We start from the raw sequence: 20,501 nt of genomic DNA on the forward strand, positions 1-20,501 counted from the left end.
CAAGTTTTCGAATCACGCTCACAAAAGCGTCGTTCCTCGTAACCTATCGACGACCAAGTCCCTTATTTGTTTCAGCTCTATCGTTGACATCGGATGGTGACGACGCAACCGCAACGGTGACGTGCGACTTCTTGCACCCCACTACTTATTCCCTTTTCTTGCCGCTCGTGTTTTGACAATCCTGAACCTCCGAACGCGTGTAACAATTTGTAAGGCCTGCAATGCTTCGTCTTCAGGAGCAGCCGTATCGAGAAAATTTCAATTGATTGCAAAATAGCTCGTCGTGCAGTGTGCACTGCGCATGGCAGCGTCGTTTGTGCAATTTGCAATATGCAATTACGCATATTGTTTCCTTGAAAGGCAAGTCTATTATGTGTTTTCTTTATACCCAATCGACTCGTTTCATTATTCTGTCCGTAAAAATATTAAGGTATTATTAAAAAGTCATGTAGTTTACGAGATTCTTTATATTTTATGTTAAAATGTGCCAGAATACAGTACGAAATATAATTCGTAAACTATTGACTGTTTTGATAACTCATCTCTAGCTTAATACTTTTGTATGAAGAAGATTTGTATTATACATATAAAAAGAATTATTTATATTTATAATTTTATATTTATATCTTTCTTCGGACCACACAACTTTTGTCCAAAATATTTTTGCCAGCTGGGCTTAATTTTCAAGATATTTGGCTACTGTTAGAAAAAAAAAATATATATATATATCGATATATTTTATACATAATTATATACATTATTTATGTTTTTGTATAAATTTTTTTTTATTGGAAAATGAAAAAGCCTTTGATAAAGTATTTTGAAAGCTTAACGATATTAAGTACATTAGAGACAGAGGTTTTTATTTAAAAAGTTGAAATGATGAGAAATTACACATGAGAGACACATCGAGAAATATTTGTCAATCATTTTTAGTTCGTCTGAACGAATGTATAGTAGAAAACGGCCGTCACATATTATAAGATATAGATATGCATGTTCCAAAAGAATGGCCATATGTCCTCTACTTTGACAAGATGGAATTATGCAAGAATCCGTGAGATATAACCGGCTGTACGTTAATTTGCCCTATGAAATAATTCATATTATAAGATTGCGTGTGGGCGCAAATGCATCCGCTAATATTTTATGAAATATTTAATATCTAATAAGCCTGTTTTATTTGACAAAATAATTTCTAGTAACATTTTCAAAAATATTGTACGGTATGAGATTAAACGTCTTTAAAAAGAAATTATTTATAGGAAAATGAGGAAATGATAACTTTTCTTTATGCAACCGAATCACTCGTAATTTATTTCTAGTAGAAAGATAAGCGTGATCAAATAGCTATGTATTTTAAACAAATCACAATTGAAAACAAGTAGAAACTTGCACATTGTTTCCTCGTAGTTTTTAATTGTGCAAGTAGAAACTTGCACATTGCTTCCTCATAGTTCCTAAGTGTGCAAGTTTTTATTTTATTCGAGGTATAATTATCAGTATTTATTTGTTTTGGCTTCCTCATAGAGGAAGCTTTGTTAGCAAAGGTTCTGATTTCACACTTAACTCTTTTGGGGACTGCGTAAATAATTATATACATTCACTAAAAAATACTAAAAATACTTGTCCACTTAAAAACTAAAACAACACTTTATCGATAAAAAAAATCAGCCCGATATTATAAATATTTGAGATAGCGATTTATTTTTAATTCTATTATATTTTCCAGTCTTTTCTACCCCTATTTTATATATAATTGGTTAAAATTTGGTTGATCAGATCAAGTTTTATAAAGCTTCTATGTATGTACGAATTCTTCGAAATTTCAAATGTGTGTAATACGAGATCTGATCAATCAAATTTTAATGAATTATATATGAAATAGGGGTAGAAAAAAAAACTGGAAAATATAATAAAATTAAAAATAAATCGCTATCTCAAATATTGAGAAAGCGGCAGCGTAAAACACATTTTTCAAAAAAAGGAAAATCTGCATAAAATCTATACCGGTAGACCGATTTCAATAAAATTTGAGGAGGACATACTTTCTATGATACTCTATTTGTGTGCAAAAATTCAAACTGGTATCTAAAAAATTGTAGAAGTAGATGCGTGTACAAAAATCCGTACACACACACACACACACACACATACATACATACTTCCGGACATTTTTTACTAATATGATTTTTCGACATTTTAGAACATTCTAAACCTATTTCCATCAAAATCTCGAAAAAAAATTTTTTCACCATTACAAAGCTTCCTCTATGAGGAAGCAAAATACGAAAATTTTGATCTAAAGACCGTAATAACGCAAGTGTTTAATCTCTCAGAAGTACTTTGTATAAAACTACAAAAGAAAGAACTTCATATATGATTTAATATACGAAGCTATTTGACTTCATGTCTATGTTTTTACTATCAATAAATTTTGCGGATGATTTTGTTACGTAAAGAAATGAAAGTGAATAAGTAGGAAATTTCAAATATTAAGTCACGTCATTAAGATGCGAAGTAAATATAAGGCCTGTATTTTTTTTTTTTAGAAAATACGTTACTCTAAATAGCCGCGTATGTTACACGAGCCATCAGTTTCTCGTTAAATTCCAATTAAATCGACATACGTTCTTCTTATACTTTCAGCCGAGTATGGTAAAATGGGTTAGATGGCTTTATACAAGCATATAATTTCTTGAAACAGGACTGATAACAGGCATCTCTATTAAATATTCATTGGTGAGTCGATAGGTCTTACATTGTCTTGCGAACTTCGTACTAAAGTGATACCTTGAAAACGACTCTTATATACCTCTCGAATAATTAATATTTATGTTTTGATTATGTTGGAGTGCAGCTGAGAAAGTATATTATGAAACGACTGTCGGAGTGACTCACAATTCAAAAAAGATGCAATTGTTACTGGAGGAGAACAGTTTTATATAACAAATCGGCTTGTCAGGCCGATAAGCAGGCTTATGGACGTTGCAGTTTGAAAATATATTTATGTGCACGTACATGTACAAAGTACAACAACCGTAAGTTTCAATAAATTTTATTACTTTCGCCGTTATAATCATTCGACACAAGGACACAATGGGTTTTGAAGTAAAAATCTTTTATTAAAGTTATTTCTATAAAGATGTAAAACATATTTTGTTACACAATATGAAAATATTCTGACATGCAAAAGATAATATAAATATCACATAACAAATATCATAAAACAGTCCATAAATATGAATGTTTAAGAAAGTAAAGGTGAATATTATTAATAACCATTGACAAATTAATTAAATAAAAGTAAAAAAAATAAAGTAAAGACATGAATAAAGTAAGAAAAGCTATTACCTTATTACAAAGGGGCGAGTATATTACATGGACAATCATTCGTTAATAAATGATTGAGACGTCTACGAAAAGCATGTAGTGCACATTGTAGCATATGCTATTTTACGTATCGATTGGGATTTATTACCTGGACATGTCTACTGCTTAAATATAAGTGTCTCAGGGAATATTCATAACTTTTTCTCGTTTTTTATATTCTCGCTTATATGAATGGACGTGTTGAGATATTCAAGTCTTATAAAAAAAATCAAGAAAATTCAAAGAAATAAAATTATAAATAAATAAATAAATAAATAAATATATATATATATATATATATATATATTTATATAACTTCCCGCACGTCATTAGACAATATATATAATAAAAATAAGAATCGAAATTATTGAAATTAAAAGATTAAATATTTCAATAATTAATCATTGAATCTTTATAACAATGTCATGTTTGTTGTATAATCGGTTTTTTTTCAAAAGAAGAAATAAAGAATGCACTTTTTTGTAAACATATTGATGGCAAACATATTCATGGGAAAAATCGAATTACAGTAAAGTTAAATTTTCAAAAAATTTTTTATATTTTTTGTGATTTAATGTTAAGAAGTAGATAGAGTTCAGTTTTATTTTCTATAATTAATATACATATATGATATATATATATATAATCCATATAATCTCCTCCATAATCACTTACATTGTAGCAGCATGTATTATTTAGATTCTCATTTCTTTCCTTATCTATTGAACTAAAGAGTTCAGATCAAGAACGACGATAAGCTTTAAAATTCAGATTAAAAACAAGTTTATACAACCATCTTTTTTATTATATATAGTTCAAATTGGAATTATACGTATTATACTACGTATGAAAAGTTAAGCTAATTGAAGATTCATATAATATCAGAAAATATATGTGTAATGTGTATATTATAATAATAAACGACGAAGTTTAGAAAAGCTAGCAAAGAGCTATAACTTTCGAAAGTGCTAAAAAATTTTCATCAGGAGACAAATTTTAATAAAGTTACAATTTAATAAGCTAGAATATTCAAGTATGACAGTGTAATTTGCATTTAGGTTTAAATAATGCACAAATGGAGGCATACAGAATTTACACATTTCTCTAAACCAGGTTTATCGTAAATATATACTTTCTTGTTATGGTTCTCACGTGTGCTTCTCGATCGATTGTAAATACCGGGAGTAATAAATTTCATATTAACTTCGCGCGCGTTAAATGCCCGATACGTCCTCATTCCTACTCCCGTGTTAAAGAAGTATTTCTGCGCGCAGCTGTTGCAACCTCTAAGAGATCCCACGAAAATATGAATGTGCATTTACAATTTTACTAAGAAAAAACTGATTATTTTTCACACTCTTATACCCAAGCGGAACAAGGAGTCATGACGAAAATCATCGAAGTGACGTTTGAAGTGACTTTTAATAATTATTTTGGAGCCGTTTTCGACACCATTTTGACCTTTTGTTCCGTTGTGTTCTTCCAACACGAAAACTTGTGTTGGAAGACGCGATTAATTCATATATTTAACTAAGCGAATTTTTATAATTCTACTTAAGGCCATTGCACGTAACAAAGTTTCAGTCATAATCGTAAGGCCGTAAGAAAATAGACCAATCACAGTCGATTATTCTCCTTGAGCTCGAAGAATAATCGAGTGCGATTGGTCTATTTTTCTTACGGCCTTACAATTATGACTAAAACTTTGTTACGTGCAATGGCCTTTAGGGCGGCCCTAAATGTTCGATAGTAATTCGATCTAATTAAGTTATTTGATGGTAAATATTTTGAATACCAGGAAAATGGATGTGAATTCATACGAGACGTAAAAGTAGAAACTTAATAATAACACTGCTGTTTTCTTTACTTCTGTTTTCATCCGCTCGATCCATATTTGCAATACTGCAGCGTGATCTTATATTATCTCATATTTATTTTATCACGTTGCATTATATTTCGATGAGATACAGAGGCAAATGATATCGTTACCCGATAAAAAACTTCTTATGTAAATATTCAGAGAACTTATACTTTTATAAGACGTCAAAGACGTCTTATGACCCGATTTACGACGTCTTTGACGTCTTTGATCTTGAGGCGTTTTATAGACACCTTAATTAATTTAAATAACCACTTTCAGACGTATTGCACACACAAATATCAAAAAATATTTAATATGAGGAAAATAAATATGTTGCTCCTTCCTTTACTTCCATTTTCATCCGCTTGAATCCATTTTCATCTCCATTTGCAATATTGCATCGTGTTCTTACATTATCTCGTATTTACGGTATATATACTGTATTATTATATTCCACGAGACGCAGAAGCAAACGATATTATTACTTGAATATATATGTATAATATTCGCATTTCACATTGTTACTCTCGCTATCCGCTCATCGAACCTCTCTGTTCGAGAACAGTAGCGTCGGCAAGAACTTGACATTGAAACCCCCACGTTACAACCCCTCACATGTAACACGCATATGATTACACGTACGTACCCACACACACACACACACACACATACATCGAGTACAAATGTCTATTATCGCGGCTGTATGTAAAGTACACGGACAAAATGTATAAAAGAAACGGGGCGCTTGCGCGGTATCCATGACGATGTGTGGTTTTTACGACGACCTCCATTCGTTCCTCCTGGCAAATCATTATGGCATTATCGTGCCGAGGAAGCTCGTCGCAAAAGCTCGCGCCGTGGTAACGCCGTGACTCACAACCGTTTACGGTGTGCCGCACGCGACACACTTTGCGCCGGCACTTCCGGGTGAACGCGAGATATTTCGAGGGTGCTCCATTCAACATCTAAGTGTTCCTCCAAGTGTTTCTTCGCGTAGATCGGTGCTCGGATGGTAGCTCGAGCTTACCTCCACTCGACAGGAACGTGGGAAGAGCGTGCGAATTTACTCATCGATCACTCATCCATCGTGAGTCGCACTTACGGGAGATCAATCGAATGTTCCTTGAATGTTTATCGAAATGCGACGCGTTTAGATCTTCCGCGTCGTTATTTTGAGGGGGTTGACTCGATCCCGTTGGTGCTCAAATGTTCTCCAATTGAATCGCGACGTTATACGTTTATCTTAAGTCAGCTTAAATTGCAAATTCTTAAAAAACACATAGATCTTGTTGCTGATGCCCTTTATCTTTTTCAAAACACATTACTTGATTATATTAGTTATACTTCTGCATTCTACAAATGATTAATTTTAATATGTATTCTAGCTTTCATGTCACTCTTTCATTTTTCTTTTAAAATTATTTAATTTATTTAACACGAATTTTGTATTTTTCACTGGAATAAGTAGTTTAATTTACATTTTAAGTGCTAATGTTAATTTTTCTTTACTGTTTTTTCGAACAAATGAACACTTTCCTTAATTTGATTCAAACTTCTTTTCGTAATCAATTTTTCTTTGCTACGAGATCATTTACATATCACTCATACTACATTTCTTCTTTCTTAATTATTAAATATATTTTATTTGACATTTATATACACGCATTTATCTTTTTTCCGGACCACAAGCTTAATTTTATTAAAATAGATTTGACGAATAAATGACAAAAATGACATTTTTTTCTTTTTTAATAAAAAAAATTCTAAAACATTTCTGCTAATTTTGCACTGAACAACAGTTATCAAAATTATCTGTTCTAATTTGATTTCGCTAAAGCACAAATAAAATATTATATTGCACAATTAATACAGCGACAATATTAAAATGGATACGTGGCACGTATGGAAAATAAGAACTTGCGGTCAGAAGATATAATAATTCAAAAACTCTCTTTCACGTACATCTTGAAAAGCTGATAACTTATTATTTTCAGAATGCTCAATCCACATAGTTGTTATTCAAGCATAAAAATCAAGTGCATACGATGTGACATTTGAAATTACATTAACTGCAATTATTTGCTGTGGACTCGTCGAGTAAATCTCTCTAAGGTTCAAACGACGTCGATGTGGACATTGATCTTACTTGGTTTCATTCTCAAGTGCCTATTGAAGAAGCTACGCCGAATAGATCAGACGCAAATCAACCCGTGGCGAGTGCATACACCTCCGTCGTTAGGACGTCGCTTTGTAGGGGAGAAAATAAAGTTTCATGGATAAACGAGGTTGAACTTGAAGAATCGAACGAGTGTATGCGTCGAAACTATTTTTGATTATCGGCCACCGAAAAATCGAGTGCAAAAATCGCCGAGTGACAACGCGTGATACGAGAAACATTCTTGTCTAATGTGAAAGTTTTCGTGAAGCTGTACATTGTAACTCTTCGGAACTTTGTACGTGTTGAAGAGGGGCTGAGTTTGTCTGCCGGAATGTGAGTAAATGGCCGTAGAAGGATCGTGTCAGCTTTTGAACAGCTTACTATGGGCATCTGCCTGGACACTGGTTAGTATATCCATAATGATTATTATAATAGTTTAAAAAATATATATATAGAGAGAGAGAAAGCTTCGTTTTATATAATTCCAAAATATTCTATGTCCCAAATATAGTCCTTTTACCTTTAGAGGCCGGGGGTGGTCGAAATATCGACCACCCAAAAAACACAGGCTATTTGATGTTTTGAGGCAAAATTTGTATGTTGAATAAGGAAAAAATAGTAAAAAAAAAAAAAATCTAAGTCCTTTTCCCGGCCTCTAAAGGTTAAATTCAATTTTGCAAATATTACTAAAATATAGTTTACAAGATATTATTTATTCTAATAAATATACTTAATAACATTTAATAATTAAACATTTAATTTTTTGCATTAAAGAATTAAACAAGTCTGTTATTTTACCAATTATAAATTTTAACATTTATTTTAAACTGATTTTTATGTGACAAATTCAGACACTATTATATTATTGCATACATTTTTGCATTAAAGAGTTAGACGAGACAGTTATGTTCGCCAATTATCGGCATTAGTGCCAATAATACTCGGATTTGTTCCTAAATAATTGAGAAATCGTGCAACCGTATTTTTTTCGGAATCCCCGACGGAAAAATATTATAATATATAAAATAGTATAACATACATTTTTTGCTTAACATAGAACAAGTAATAGCTTCAATATCTTAGATATTCTATTTTGCTAATTTCTTTATTTCTCGGTAAAACAAATGGTTCGTTGTTGATGCGATTGGGATTTATTTTCTGGTCCTTCTTGGATATTCTTTGAGATTTTTTTGCCAGGCCTTTTCCACGTTATCATCTATCTCTTGATCGAGTTAATTATCTAATAACAATGTCAATTATTTTCTTCCAAACGCTTCCCATAGGTATTTTGTTCTCTAGTTACACTTCTCCGATGTTACACTTCTCAATGAATTCTAAATACTGCTGTTTATTATACTGTATATCCCTATTCGTGTTTTAGATATTAATCTAAGGATCTCTCAACTTGTCGGCTCGCGTATAGATACACGGTAATGTCTCACTGCGCGTACACTTGGCACGAGACATTACCGTATCTCTTGATAAGATTATGATCGTTTCCAATGTTTGCCGATGACAGAGTCCGTACGCGACGTATGTTTCGGTTCGTCAATACACTATAACAGATCCCTGTTTTTTGTTGGCAAAGGAGGATTTTGCGTTGTTTCTTATATTCGTAGAATACGTTGTTGATTTTAAATCAACAAATATTGTGCACAGATTTCTGTTGGAACTTTTCCTATCATCATTTACGATGTCTCCATCGAATTTTTGCTTTATCTCACCTTGTTTTCAATCCTTGCGTTGAAATCTCCCATTGCTGGTTTGATATTGCGTCGGAACGTTCTCTAATATTTCTTGGAATTTATTCTGTAATTTGTTTCTCTCCTTTTTTGAGCTTGCTAGCATCCGACGCGTGTTTGACATTTTATTACATTTATCATATGGTTGGTTACTGGTTTCTAGAGTGATATGAAGAATCTTGTCGTTCGCATATTATCGATATTACAAACGTTCTGTTCGTATTTTTCACACATGAACAGTCCCGAATAAGCTCTCTCATCACAATTTGATATTCCAACATCCCATTTATAGCACTTCTTTCTCCATTGCTGTTTCTTTTTTTTCTTTGCTATTTCACGTTTCTTATTCATAATCCTATCTTTCGTTTGGTTCGTCATCTGGAAATCCGTTCAATTTCGAGGCTTGTTGATGCCAAGAATAGATATAAGTATTTTTTTTCTTAGCAGGTTGCTAGCCTTATTAAAAGGAGATTTTTTTATTGATTCTATCTAGTCTAGACGTTCACCACGTAAATTAGTCTTAATTGATTTGATAATAGGTTCCGGTTTCTACGGTACTAAAAGTTTCGCTGTTTCAAATCTTGGCAAAGAATTACCTCACCGCTATATTACTTATTCTCCTAAATATATTTGAAATAACATTTTAATTTCACTCTTTTTTCATAACATCATATTTGGTTTTCTTTTTTGCGTTTTATTCGGATAAGTGTTTTGCATAGAAACACTATTTTTGTTAATTAACGTTTTCAGAAATTTCACATAAGAAATATTAACAGATTTTGCGAAGAAATTCTATTAAGATTGAAAATATATTTAGCAATTTTTTACATTTTTATTGTCTTGTTTTAGGTAAATTTTTACCAAGTAATTTTGTCATTATAGTTATTAACCAATGTCTATTTATTCTTCCACTCATTACCGCTCTCTCGCTTATTGTCAGTATCGAACATGATATAATCGCATTAAAAATAAGTGAAAAAGAGAATAATAATACGCATTAGCAAGAAAAGCGACCGTTTCTTCTCTTCCCTTTTCCGTATACAAACTGTGCAATAAGGAAAGCATTTATCTCTCTGTTGTCCTTTCTTATATACTATGCTGATTTCGCGCCTTGAACGAGTACGAACTGTTTATCTATGCAAGTCAAAACGGTTAACACTGTCAATTCCACTTCTTCCATTATGCTAATCATCGAATTCTCACGATATATCTATGGAATAAACTTGGACGCGTAACAAGATGTCTATGATTATCGCAAATGCATTATCGCGATCGATATTATACAAGTGACATTGTCGTAGCGGAAAGTCTTTTTTGTCATCACAGTAAACTTACGTCGTAATACATGCGGTTTAAAAATTAATGGACACATATTAATTTAATATTATTATTATAATATATATATATATATATTATTATTAAATAAATAGTGGCACGCTTTCTCATATATTACAAGGCTCATAAACATCCAACATTATTTTAATTAATTTGTAATTTTTAAATGAATCTAAATATCAGCTGTATTAAATATTTATAGCGATCAAAATTTACATGCAATGCGGTATTATTTTTAACATAAAAATTATAATGATTTTTTGACGTGAAAAGTAATTTTAATTAAAAAAATTCTAATTACAAATAATTTTTTCGATCAAATAAATATTTTTTGAGCTATTAAAATTTTTATAGAAATAATACAAATAATTTTTGAGAAAATATTCTGTTAGTGTCAAACAATAGTTAGAACTTAAACAACTTTTAATATCACAAATATTCTCTTCAACGTTATTAAAAAGATTCACTTCATTAAAAGCACGATTTGACATTAAGCAAATTCAATATTATAACGATTTTAATATTTTAAATAACTGTCTTCTCTACTAAGGTGTCAAATAAGATGGTTATGTATTATTATGTGTACTTTTTTGAAATTAATTAATACAATGTTTATATAATATTCATTAAAATATAGCTTTTTTGTACATTTTCACATATTTTTTAGATAGATATACCTACCCCCAAAACCGTGATTAAAATTTGAAGTAATTTTATTTTGTGATTCCTAGACTAATAGATATAAAAGATAATTAGATAGATATAAAAGATCCAGATAATTAATTTATTCAATAAAATTCTATTAGAATTATATTTTTTAGCGAGTAGGTATTGATTCGGTACTTATTATAGATTTTAAATTTTGCACAAGATCAGATTGAACATAATGAATTGCAAAGTCTCATCGAGTTATCCATCGTAGATATCTACGATTGTCTTTACAAAAATTACTATATGTTGAAGTGACGGCATCGCTTAAGTTACATGATATCATCGTTTGTACGCGATGACATTTTTATATCTTTTGTACATATAGAAAATACCAGAATTATGCGAAAATTTAAAAAGTTTTGAATTATGCAATTTATTTAAGATTGTAAGTATTGGCATTTGATTCAAATCGTAGTAAATACTTGATTTCACACATGCATTGCATGTAGTAGATAATATATCAGTGCGACAATGTATATTTTATGCCTTTGACTTCTGCGTATAGTCTTCGGTTTTGTCACGCAACCGTTGATGAGCTATAGATACTAATATATTGTACAACGTGTTGTAACAAAATGTAGTAAGAATGTGGTGATTTCTCATAAAGAATAAAATTCAATAAATTAATGGACTGAACTCTTTCAGTTAGAAAATTAATAATTCAAGCATTTTAAAATTGAAACAATCTGGTTGAAACGATATTATGCACCGTCGAATTTATTTCAACAGGCTATCGTTTTTGCTGTTTTAATTTCCAGTTTAGATTTGTAAAATAGAAACGTTCAATTAATTGACTATTTCATGCAAATATGTTTTCATGAATCTTCCCAATTTATCTTTTTGCTTTTTACTTTTAATGCTCGCTTTACATTAAAACTGGCTCAGTATGCCACGTGTTAACTGCGTATTGATGAATACGCATCACTTACGTGCTTACGTGCTTTTCGTTAAAATAATAACATAGAAAAGCCGCAGAAATTTATTTTGATTGCTTAATAAATTAAATTTCTTTATATAAGATCCTTATTATAGTTAATCCACAAACGCGTGAATTCTTTATTTATGCGCTCATACATTCGTTATAATTATCACTGATTTTCTTAAAATTGAAATTAGAATCGAAGAATATTGAATAATGATATGGTTTTTAATAATAATTTTGTAAGGAGGCCTTGTTAATATTTTTACTTTAAATTGAATTCCCCGAATGGCACGAATATTTCGATCCATCGTGTTGATATAATACGTTACAAAGTGGCAAATGCATATTTCAGATCAGCAAAATGGATCGCAGATGTTCGAGGAAAACGATGCTCGAGCTACAGGAAGATGGCGAGGCGAGGCTGGCCTTTTGGCGACTCCGCCGGATGGACATTTCCCGAAACAAAATGTTGGCCCAGTTAAATTTGAAATACCAAAAATTCCCGTTATATTCGTGCTCGGTTAGTATTAATTAATTGTCGCGGATTTAGAATTAAATCATCATATTTTAAGAATCGACATTCAACGTGTTGAACTTTACGATTATTTCATAGGCGGTCCCGGTAGCGGTAAGGTGACATATTGCGACAATTTGATACAAGAGAAGAAAGGTATAACGCATATCAACATGATGGATCTTCTTCAACAATATGCACTGGGAAATGGTACATGTTTGCTTTTTATTTCATAAGTATAAATATTTAAAATGTTAACATGCGACATGTATAAATCAGTCGGATTTAGTTGCGAATAGTGAGATTTCTAAGAATATATAAATTAAATCTCAATTTTTTTTATTTAAATAATAACGTCTGTGTAAATAAGAAATTTCTATATTTTTGCAACGTGTCGTATATATAATTTTTTTGATGTAGATATGCAAGATTTTGGACAACTTAGTAGCAAAACCGTCACAGAAGTACTCATGCTCGAGATGAAAATGTCCCCGGGATCCAAAGTATTTCTTGTAAGCGGATATCCGCGAAATATGCGCGATGTAGTAGAGTATGCTGAAAAGGTGAGTGTCTCACTTTCGTTCTTTTTTAATATAAATATTAATTTATTTTATAGGTTAGTTACATCTCCCAATATAGCTCGCTAGCTATGTACAGTGTTCAGATAAGACAACAATCTAAATGCATATAATACATTATTTATAGATAAAAATTGTTAACGGCGTCGTTCTTGTGTCGTGGAGGCAGGAAGTGTTGGAGAGGCAAATTGATTTCGGTGCGCAACTCGGCCACGTTATTATCGGATTAGCTAGAATGGAATTGCATAATTTTTATAGGAATGTGATGCCAGTTGCGGAATATTTTGATCAAAGTGGAATGTTACTTGACGTAAGCAAATTCTCTATTAATGCGCTCCGCTAAGTTTAAATTTTGTTGATCTGTGTAACAGTTAAAAGAAAAATTATTTTTATTATACGTGAAATATATTTTCTGTTTTCGATACACAATTGTACAACTATTAAAAAAATTATCATTTTAAAAAGAGGTAAAAGGAAAGCGGCAAGTGCATGCGTTAGTCGAGAATGGGAGAATATTATTATATAAAACAATATCTTTTTTAATACACCAAAAAGTTTGAAAATAATTAGCCGGATATAACTTAGAAATGTTATGAGAATAATAAAGTAATACATATTCAAATTGTATTATTGTATTATATATATATTGTATTTCACGTGCAAATTACGCTTACTGCAAGTAGAAATAAAAATTTGTTCTACAGATAAATGGTGAACGTAATCCAAGTGAGGTCTACGTTAGTTTTCGAGATGCCGTTCTTAGAATTCTCGGGATGTCAAGCGGTGAAATTCAGGACCAGGATATACCTCAATCTTTAGAAGCCGAGGTAAGATTGAAATTGCAATCAAAAGTAGTATATCGCTACACTGCATCATATCGCATTTCAGGTCGAAGTGGAAAGGAGAAAAGAATCGACTACGGGTTCGCCGTTACCGCAACAAATTGTGGGAACTGATAGGATACCAGCTGCAGTACCGATAGACACACCGAAAACCGCTGCTAAACCGAGAAAAGGATTACCATCATTTATTTGGGTCATAGGTATGTTTTATTTCAATACAATGTAAAGAGGTTGATTGTTAAATTATGAAAAGTAAAACTATTAAATTGTTTAATTTTTTCTCCATTTTATTATTTTATTTTTTGTCAGCTTTCTTCTCTAAGAAAGAGAAATAACTTATTTACATTGCATGACATTTTGTGTAATATAATGTTGTGTATATTAGGTGGACCAGGAAGTAATAAGGCGGCTCTTTGCGCTCAAACCGTCCGTAATATGCCAAGGTGGATGCATATAAGTATTGGAGAATTATTAAGAACGATGGCATCGTCTAATATGGTTGTGAATGACGCAATTGTTTCGGGCGAAATGGTCCCACATGATATCGTGATGCAACTTGTAGAGCAACAGATTATTTTGAATCGAGACTCGGATGGTATCGTCATGGACGGATATCCGAGGGACTTGAATCAAGTGCAGGAATTTCAGAATAAAGTAAGTAGAACACACAATTGCTTGTGTTATTATACCTTAAAATCGCAATTCTGCTTACCAATTTAATCGATGATTTTGTAACTTCCTGTCTATCTGATAAATATCTCTTAGCATTAACAAATTATTGACGAATTGCGTTGTATTAATTATTAACAGTTTGGACAAGAACCACCGCTGGTATTACTTGATTGCTCCAAACTGCAACTCGGGAGAGGAAGACTGGACGACAGTGTTTCGGCATTTAGGAAAAGATTGGAGCTCTTTCGCGAGGTGTCTCTTCCCATGTTGAAAACGCTGGACAACGATAGTCGGTTAATAATTGTACGTAATACGGACCAATGTTGAGATGAGTTTTGAATTAGCATTAGTAGTACGAAATTGTTTAGAATAGAGTCTCAGTAGGAATACAAAGGTACGATTACATAATAGAAATAATATACGTTAATGAAATAGGTCCATTTTTATGAGGTGTAATGTATTCCTTAGGTGGACGGCGATACGGATGTGCTTAGTGTGCAGCAGGATTTTGCCGCTGCATTATATCAATTAATGCGTGGGGCACGTCGCGGAGAAGAAAGAAGCCTACGTGATCCGGATTCGCCCGTAATCAAGGGACACCCAAACGGGATACATGCCTCGAATGAACGTGCCATACCTAATGGCAATGCCAAACAAACAGTCAACGGCGTATCTAATCATGTTGGAAAGATCGCCAATGCGACGAAAAATGGAATTGTTGCTCAAGGTAAACAATTATTGTATTTGTTTGGCGTATAAAATCGACTTTTTTTATTCTTAGACTCTCTACTTTAAGTTCCCAATTTAAGGTCAATTATTTTTTTCTAAATTAATTAAGTTTTTTTTCCTTCTGTAATCAGAAAGAATCAGAAAAAGTATTACAGTTGACAAGTAAAAAAACAATTTAATTACAAAAATTTTTCGAAACCTAACGATCTCCTGATAACAATAATTAAGAAATGTGTGGTTGTATCTATTTATTGTATCTATTAATAATATATTTCGATGTTTATTGTCTTCTAGGTGTAGGTACCATCTCTAATGGTGTATTAAACAATATGAAACATATTCAACAAAACGGTCATGCTTATCAAAATGGTATCGCGAATGGAACACATATGCTGCAGAACGGTGTAGCGCATTTAGCCAACGGCATTGTACCCGGCAACAATAAAGTCGCACCCGCGATGCACAACTATTTGCCAAAAGATCCCATCAGGAAAATGTACAACGAGATCGACGGTTATCAGCAGAATCTTCACATGTGAAAGTAAGGTTCGCTGATCTTTTTTAATGTTGCTGGACAATTTTAATTGTTTATTGCGTGAAAGGGTCCGGAGTCCGGATTACGTGTTGGAACTTTCAAGTGTATCGATAACTTTGATAACTTTGATCGTAATGTCTTTCGATATAGCGTGCCTTGAAAAAAGATACGACTTAAACGGTGTAATTAATCCGTCCACACATTCGATATAAACGGCCAAATTTAAAGTCGTAATTGGAAACATATCGCGAATAATATATACATGTACATTTCTCGTTAATTTTAAAATATTAAGAATATCCGGTAAAAAATTTTTCATATAAAAATATACAATATATTGTTATGTATGAAATATTTATATTTAAAATGAATCATTGAAACATAATTACAAAACTAACTTCTGCATACAAGAAATAAAATAGCGATTAGATTATACAATATTCTGTATATAATCATATATTTTATATACGATTATTACATTTACATATGTGTATAAATGGGCATATTTTTCTCATTTCAAACTTTACTTTTTATAAAAGGCAATGCGAAAATTGTTCTTTTAATTATTTTTTAATTCTTATTATTTTTCCCGTATACAAAAAAGATTATACAAGACAGATTATACAACAAAGGGAAAACATATATTTGGACATATTTTTACATGAAAAATTTTTTACCGAGTATGTAACGCAACTTGCTTACTTTTATCCAAAGTTTTGTTTCTATTATTCTATTGATATATTAATTACATCTATATATATATAATAATTACTCTTTTATTTTATTTTATTCATGTGCTCAAGTACATAATTTCTCTCACACTTTTTCTTAATATTATAGTTTGTAAGAATAAGTAATGTCTTATTTTCCTGGCAGCTGATATCTTTCTTAAATTTTTTAGATATTTTATTCTGTCCATACACACATATGTTTATACATACGTCTTGCCGGATAATATTTTAATAGCGTATGGAGTTATAGATTCGAGAATTCTAATAAAAAAACGTCGAGGTCACGATAGTTTTGAGAGTTGTAAGCTATCAGGGTTGGCTAATAATATCACATAGAGCTCACTTGCGCAGGTCCGCAATTGTACTTATACTGCATATTGTACTTATATCGTATTTATATTACTCATAATTGTATTTATATGCGATTTGTCGACGATAATTTGGAATAATATAATCATCAGTCGCATTTTACACCGAAAACAAGTCTAATTTTTACTACCTCGAAATAATAATACGAAATTTTGTTCAGTGTATCATGCGACTAGTGAACATATTTTATCTCAGTTCATGTTAACAGACTAGTATGAATTGTCAAGAGACATATTGTGTCTCGCGCAGTAAATAGCAAGACGTACTGTGTATTTAATACGCCGTTTAATCCAAGAGTACCTCAGATTACTGGATCTCAGTAAGTGGACTAATTTTGCAATAGACTTAAGAGGGGAGTACAGTTGCGAAGTCTTTTTCATTGCTGGTCAATGTATTCAAATTATTCTTATTTTTTATTGTTTTTCTTATATGACTGGCTATAAATCTTGATCGATACTTTTTTGTTAAATAAGTTTTTTCTAAATTTTGACCGTAATTTGAAAAAATCAGTCTTTTTTGTAATTTTGATTAACTTTTGATTGAATTAATTCTTTTATAAGCGAACGATTAAATTGTGGCCCACACACACACCCATTTCTAGAGGGATTAAAAAGATTGTAAAAACGGTTTCGGTTTTTGCCAAGAAAAAAATACATAAAGGTCGAAAAACAATCTAGGAGACCGCTTTAAAGGTTTTGACGCTATTTTTGGTATTACAGTCTCACTTTCTTGCAATATCTCTTTATTATCCTCTTTTCCTTCGTCTATTTCAAGCCAAGCCTACAAGTAATGGATTTGACATCGTTCGACATATACGTCGATATATATTGCGAATATTGAAGATTGTACAAAAGATTATTTTGAAAAATAAAATAAAATTTAAGATATTATTTTCCCTCGTGTTTCATTGCGTTTTATATAAATGCGCTTTCCAAGTTGGTTTCAACTGATATTTTTATTGTTTACATGGACTTTTGCCGTTTCTAATAACATTTAAACATCTATATTATTTAGAATTTGATTTTGACTTATATATATATATATATATATATATATATATATATATATATATTATATAACTTATATAACTAAATTAGAAAAAAAATTAAATTTGACCAGCGCAATTTGTTTATGCGTATTTTTTAATTTACTCGGCTATAAAATGTGACGTGTAAATCAATAATAAACATTTGTGTCATTTTTAAAATAGAAAACTAGTATTATAACCGTCAACGTTTAAAATATTAAATCAATATTTAAGCAATATAATACATTTATAATAAAAAATTAATTTGCTTAGAAAGTTTGCTTTATTTGATTTGAAAATTTTTCCACTTCTTTAACAGGAAAAGTGATCTGATAATGTCTACATACAATTTTATTATAAATAACAGCGTGAATACGTAGAATCCTTATATATTTCTCTTATACGTAAATCTTTTTATATACTTCACTTATGTATATATATAATTTATATAAATTTATCGCTTATTGAGATTTATACATGCTTAATTGCTTGTAGATCTGCCAATTAATTCTTGTTCCCTGCGCAACTCTTGTTCACGTTGTTGCTCTCTATTCATCGCTTCCTTTTGTTTAATCTGTTGCAAACGCAACACGCGTTTCTGTAACAAGTCTTCTTATATTAGTGAAAATACCTACATTAGTGTACGCATACCTTAGGAATCAGTTTTATAATAATTCACCTTTAGTTTAGAAGTCCTTTCGTGAATGTTAATCATTTCTTTCCTTACCACTGCTAATTTTCCTTGATAAATTTTAACAGCTGAAAACTAAAACAAATTTTTTATGTAATTTTTCTCTCTGTCGCGAGATCGAGATATCAATATTCCAAGCACATGGCGGATGAAACCACAATCTGTATCGCAAAAGAAGGGGAAAGAGTCTCACCATATCATTTAAATCTATATCTTCGAATGTCTCGTGTATCTTTTTATTCTCAAGCTGCATTCGAGCGAGCAGGGCCTCCTGTTTGCTTCTGTAAGAAAAATTATATATAACACAAACGATCAAAATGAAATCTTTATCATTTGTGTCGCTGATTTATTTTATATGCTTACGTCAGCTCGAAAAGTTCCTGCTTAACTTGCTCCAGCGGAGGTTGATAAATACTCAAGAGACCTTTTGCCAATTTTTCTACCGCTTCTGAGAAATCCACTGCATCCTCGCTAATTAAGAATAAGTAATACTCTTAAATCATATATTTTCATATTTTGCATTATACAATTTTAATATATTATATTTATATTACAAATCTCTATTGTCCATATTCATTTATTATCATCTAACTATTCTAACTGGATTTTTAGATATATTGACAACAATGTAATTTTAAGTCTTAAATACGATAAACAGAAAATTATACATTATACTGGTATCTTCTTTGTATTATAATCTAGAATAAAATTAAAGGAAATCATACTTGTTTTCTAATTAATGTATATAATTTATTTTTTGTCATTTCTATTCATAACAGATCGTTTTTAAGACTAAAATAAGCTGTTTATCGTATATCATTTAAAAATCAGATAATAAATATTAAACTGTTTAGAACATACAAAGTACATACATAAATAACAGCATTCTCAGGACAGATTTTAGGGAGCGAGTACTTTGTAGGACTGTATCTCAAAAATTATTACGCGTTGAAATATATCAACACGAACTCTCTCTCTCTCTCTCATATTTTGACGTGAAGGACTCGCTCCCCGAGTGCCTTAAAAATTTAATTACGTGCCATACAGATAAAAGGCCCGATCTAAACGAGTAGGCGAAGAGGTTACCTCAATTGTTCCCCGGGTCTCAATTGAATCTCTGCCACTCCGGCTTCCCCGACGTCGGTCATCATCTTTATCGTCGCTCTCCCTCTCACCTCATTCGTAATTACGCCGTTTACGCGTGTCGGGCGTAATAACGCGCTTCAGGGACCCGCAAGGAAGAAATCGTGAAGAGAGACTTGACAGCCTCGTCGACGTCGTCAACACGTCCCATGTCAGCTGATTACTGTTGTAGGCCGATATATTCATTTGGCCGCACGACAAACTTTTCAAGCGTGTTGATTGGCCGCGGGATAGAGAGGTTCTCAGTTCTCTCTAGCTTGCGGCCAATCGATACGCTTGAAACGAAGGTTGTTAGTTGTTATTTGTACCTGCGCGATCGATAGATCGGAGATTCGAACTTCGAGCTGTTCGGACCGCGAGAGGCGAAGAGAGGCCTTATTGTATCTTCGAGATCTCATCTCTCTTCAGGCATCTAGACACGTGAAAAATTATTCTGTATAGTCCAAAATGTGGGAGGAGCAATTTACTTTTTCCAAAAGAAAACGAAAAGGTTAAGTTGATATTTTAATAACTTTCAAGCGTACGCGTCCCCTTCAAACCCACTTGTTTGCGCTTTTCCGTTTGCCACG

At 31.7% G+C, this 20,501-nt stretch overlaps 2 protein-coding genes across 3 annotated transcripts; one reads left to right on the forward strand and one right to left on the reverse strand.

Moving 5' to 3' along the window:
• The first annotated feature begins 214 nt into the window (after nucleotides 1–214).
• LOC143901003 (adenylate kinase isoenzyme 5) lies at nucleotides 215–17,961 on the forward strand. Of its 2 annotated transcripts, XM_077412870.1 has the most exons (14): nucleotides 215–360; nucleotides 2,650–2,742; nucleotides 2,861–3,041; nucleotides 7,228–7,795; nucleotides 12,454–12,621; nucleotides 12,715–12,825; nucleotides 13,036–13,178; nucleotides 13,321–13,503; nucleotides 13,898–14,020; nucleotides 14,082–14,235; nucleotides 14,421–14,689; nucleotides 14,846–15,010; nucleotides 15,176–15,434; nucleotides 15,731–17,961. In XM_077412870.1, exons 4-14 carry the CDS (start codon nucleotides 7,774–7,776, stop codon nucleotides 15,973–15,975), a joined length of 1,842 nt encoding a protein of 613 aa, XP_077268996.1. In that variant the 5' UTR covers nucleotides 215–360; nucleotides 2,650–2,742; nucleotides 2,861–3,041; nucleotides 7,228–7,773; the 3' UTR covers nucleotides 15,976–17,961. The 2 variants fall into 2 exon arrangements, with proteins under 2 accessions (XP_077268996.1, XP_077268997.1); XM_077412871.1 differs by lacking the exons at nucleotides 215–360; nucleotides 2,650–2,742; nucleotides 2,861–3,041 and adding an exon at nucleotides 6,025–6,320.
• A 470-nt stretch (nucleotides 17,962–18,431) lies between these two features.
• On the reverse strand, nucleotides 18,432–20,105 carry Pldn (biogenesis of lysosomal organelles complex 1 subunit pallidin). Its single transcript, XM_077412880.1, has 5 exons — nucleotides 19,876–20,105; nucleotides 19,153–19,260; nucleotides 18,983–19,070; nucleotides 18,778–18,864; nucleotides 18,432–18,696 (listed from the first exon to the last, which is right to left on the reverse strand). The coding sequence occupies exons 1-5, from the start codon at nucleotides 19,938–19,940 to the stop codon at nucleotides 18,580–18,582; spliced, it is 465 nt and encodes a 154-aa protein (XP_077269006.1). The 5' UTR covers nucleotides 19,941–20,105; the 3' UTR covers nucleotides 18,432–18,579.
• Between the last annotated feature and the right edge of the window lie 396 nt (nucleotides 20,106–20,501).

Source organism: Temnothorax americanus, unplaced genomic scaffold (assembly GCF_048541705.1).
Source record: "Temnothorax americanus isolate GAGA-0224 unplaced genomic scaffold, ASM4854170v1 Scaffold31, whole genome shotgun sequence".
NCBI lineage: Eukaryota > Metazoa > Arthropoda > Insecta > Hymenoptera > Formicidae > Temnothorax > Temnothorax americanus.

Coding starts and splice junctions, on each gene's coding strand:
- LOC143901003 (XM_077412870.1), top strand. CDS start 7,774: ATGGGCATCTGCCTGGACACTG. Junction 12,826..13,035: donor ACAATATGCACTGGGAAATG/GTACATGTTTGC, acceptor TTTTTGATGTAG/ATATGCAAGATTTTGGACAA. Junction 14,021..14,081: donor CTCAATCTTTAGAAGCCGAG/GTAAGATTGAAA, acceptor ATCGCATTTCAG/GTCGAAGTGGAAAGGAGAAA.
- Pldn (XM_077412880.1), bottom strand. CDS start 19,940: ATGATGACCGACGTCGGGGAAGCCGGAGTGGCAGAGATTCAATTGAGA. Junction 19,261..19,875: donor AGACCCGGGGAACAATTGAG/GTAACCTCTTCG, acceptor ATTCTTAATTAG/CGAGGATGCAGTGGATTTCT. Junction 18,865..18,982: donor ATATAGATTTAAATGATATG/GTGAGACTCTTT, acceptor AATTTGTTTTAG/TTTTCAGCTGTTAAAATTTA.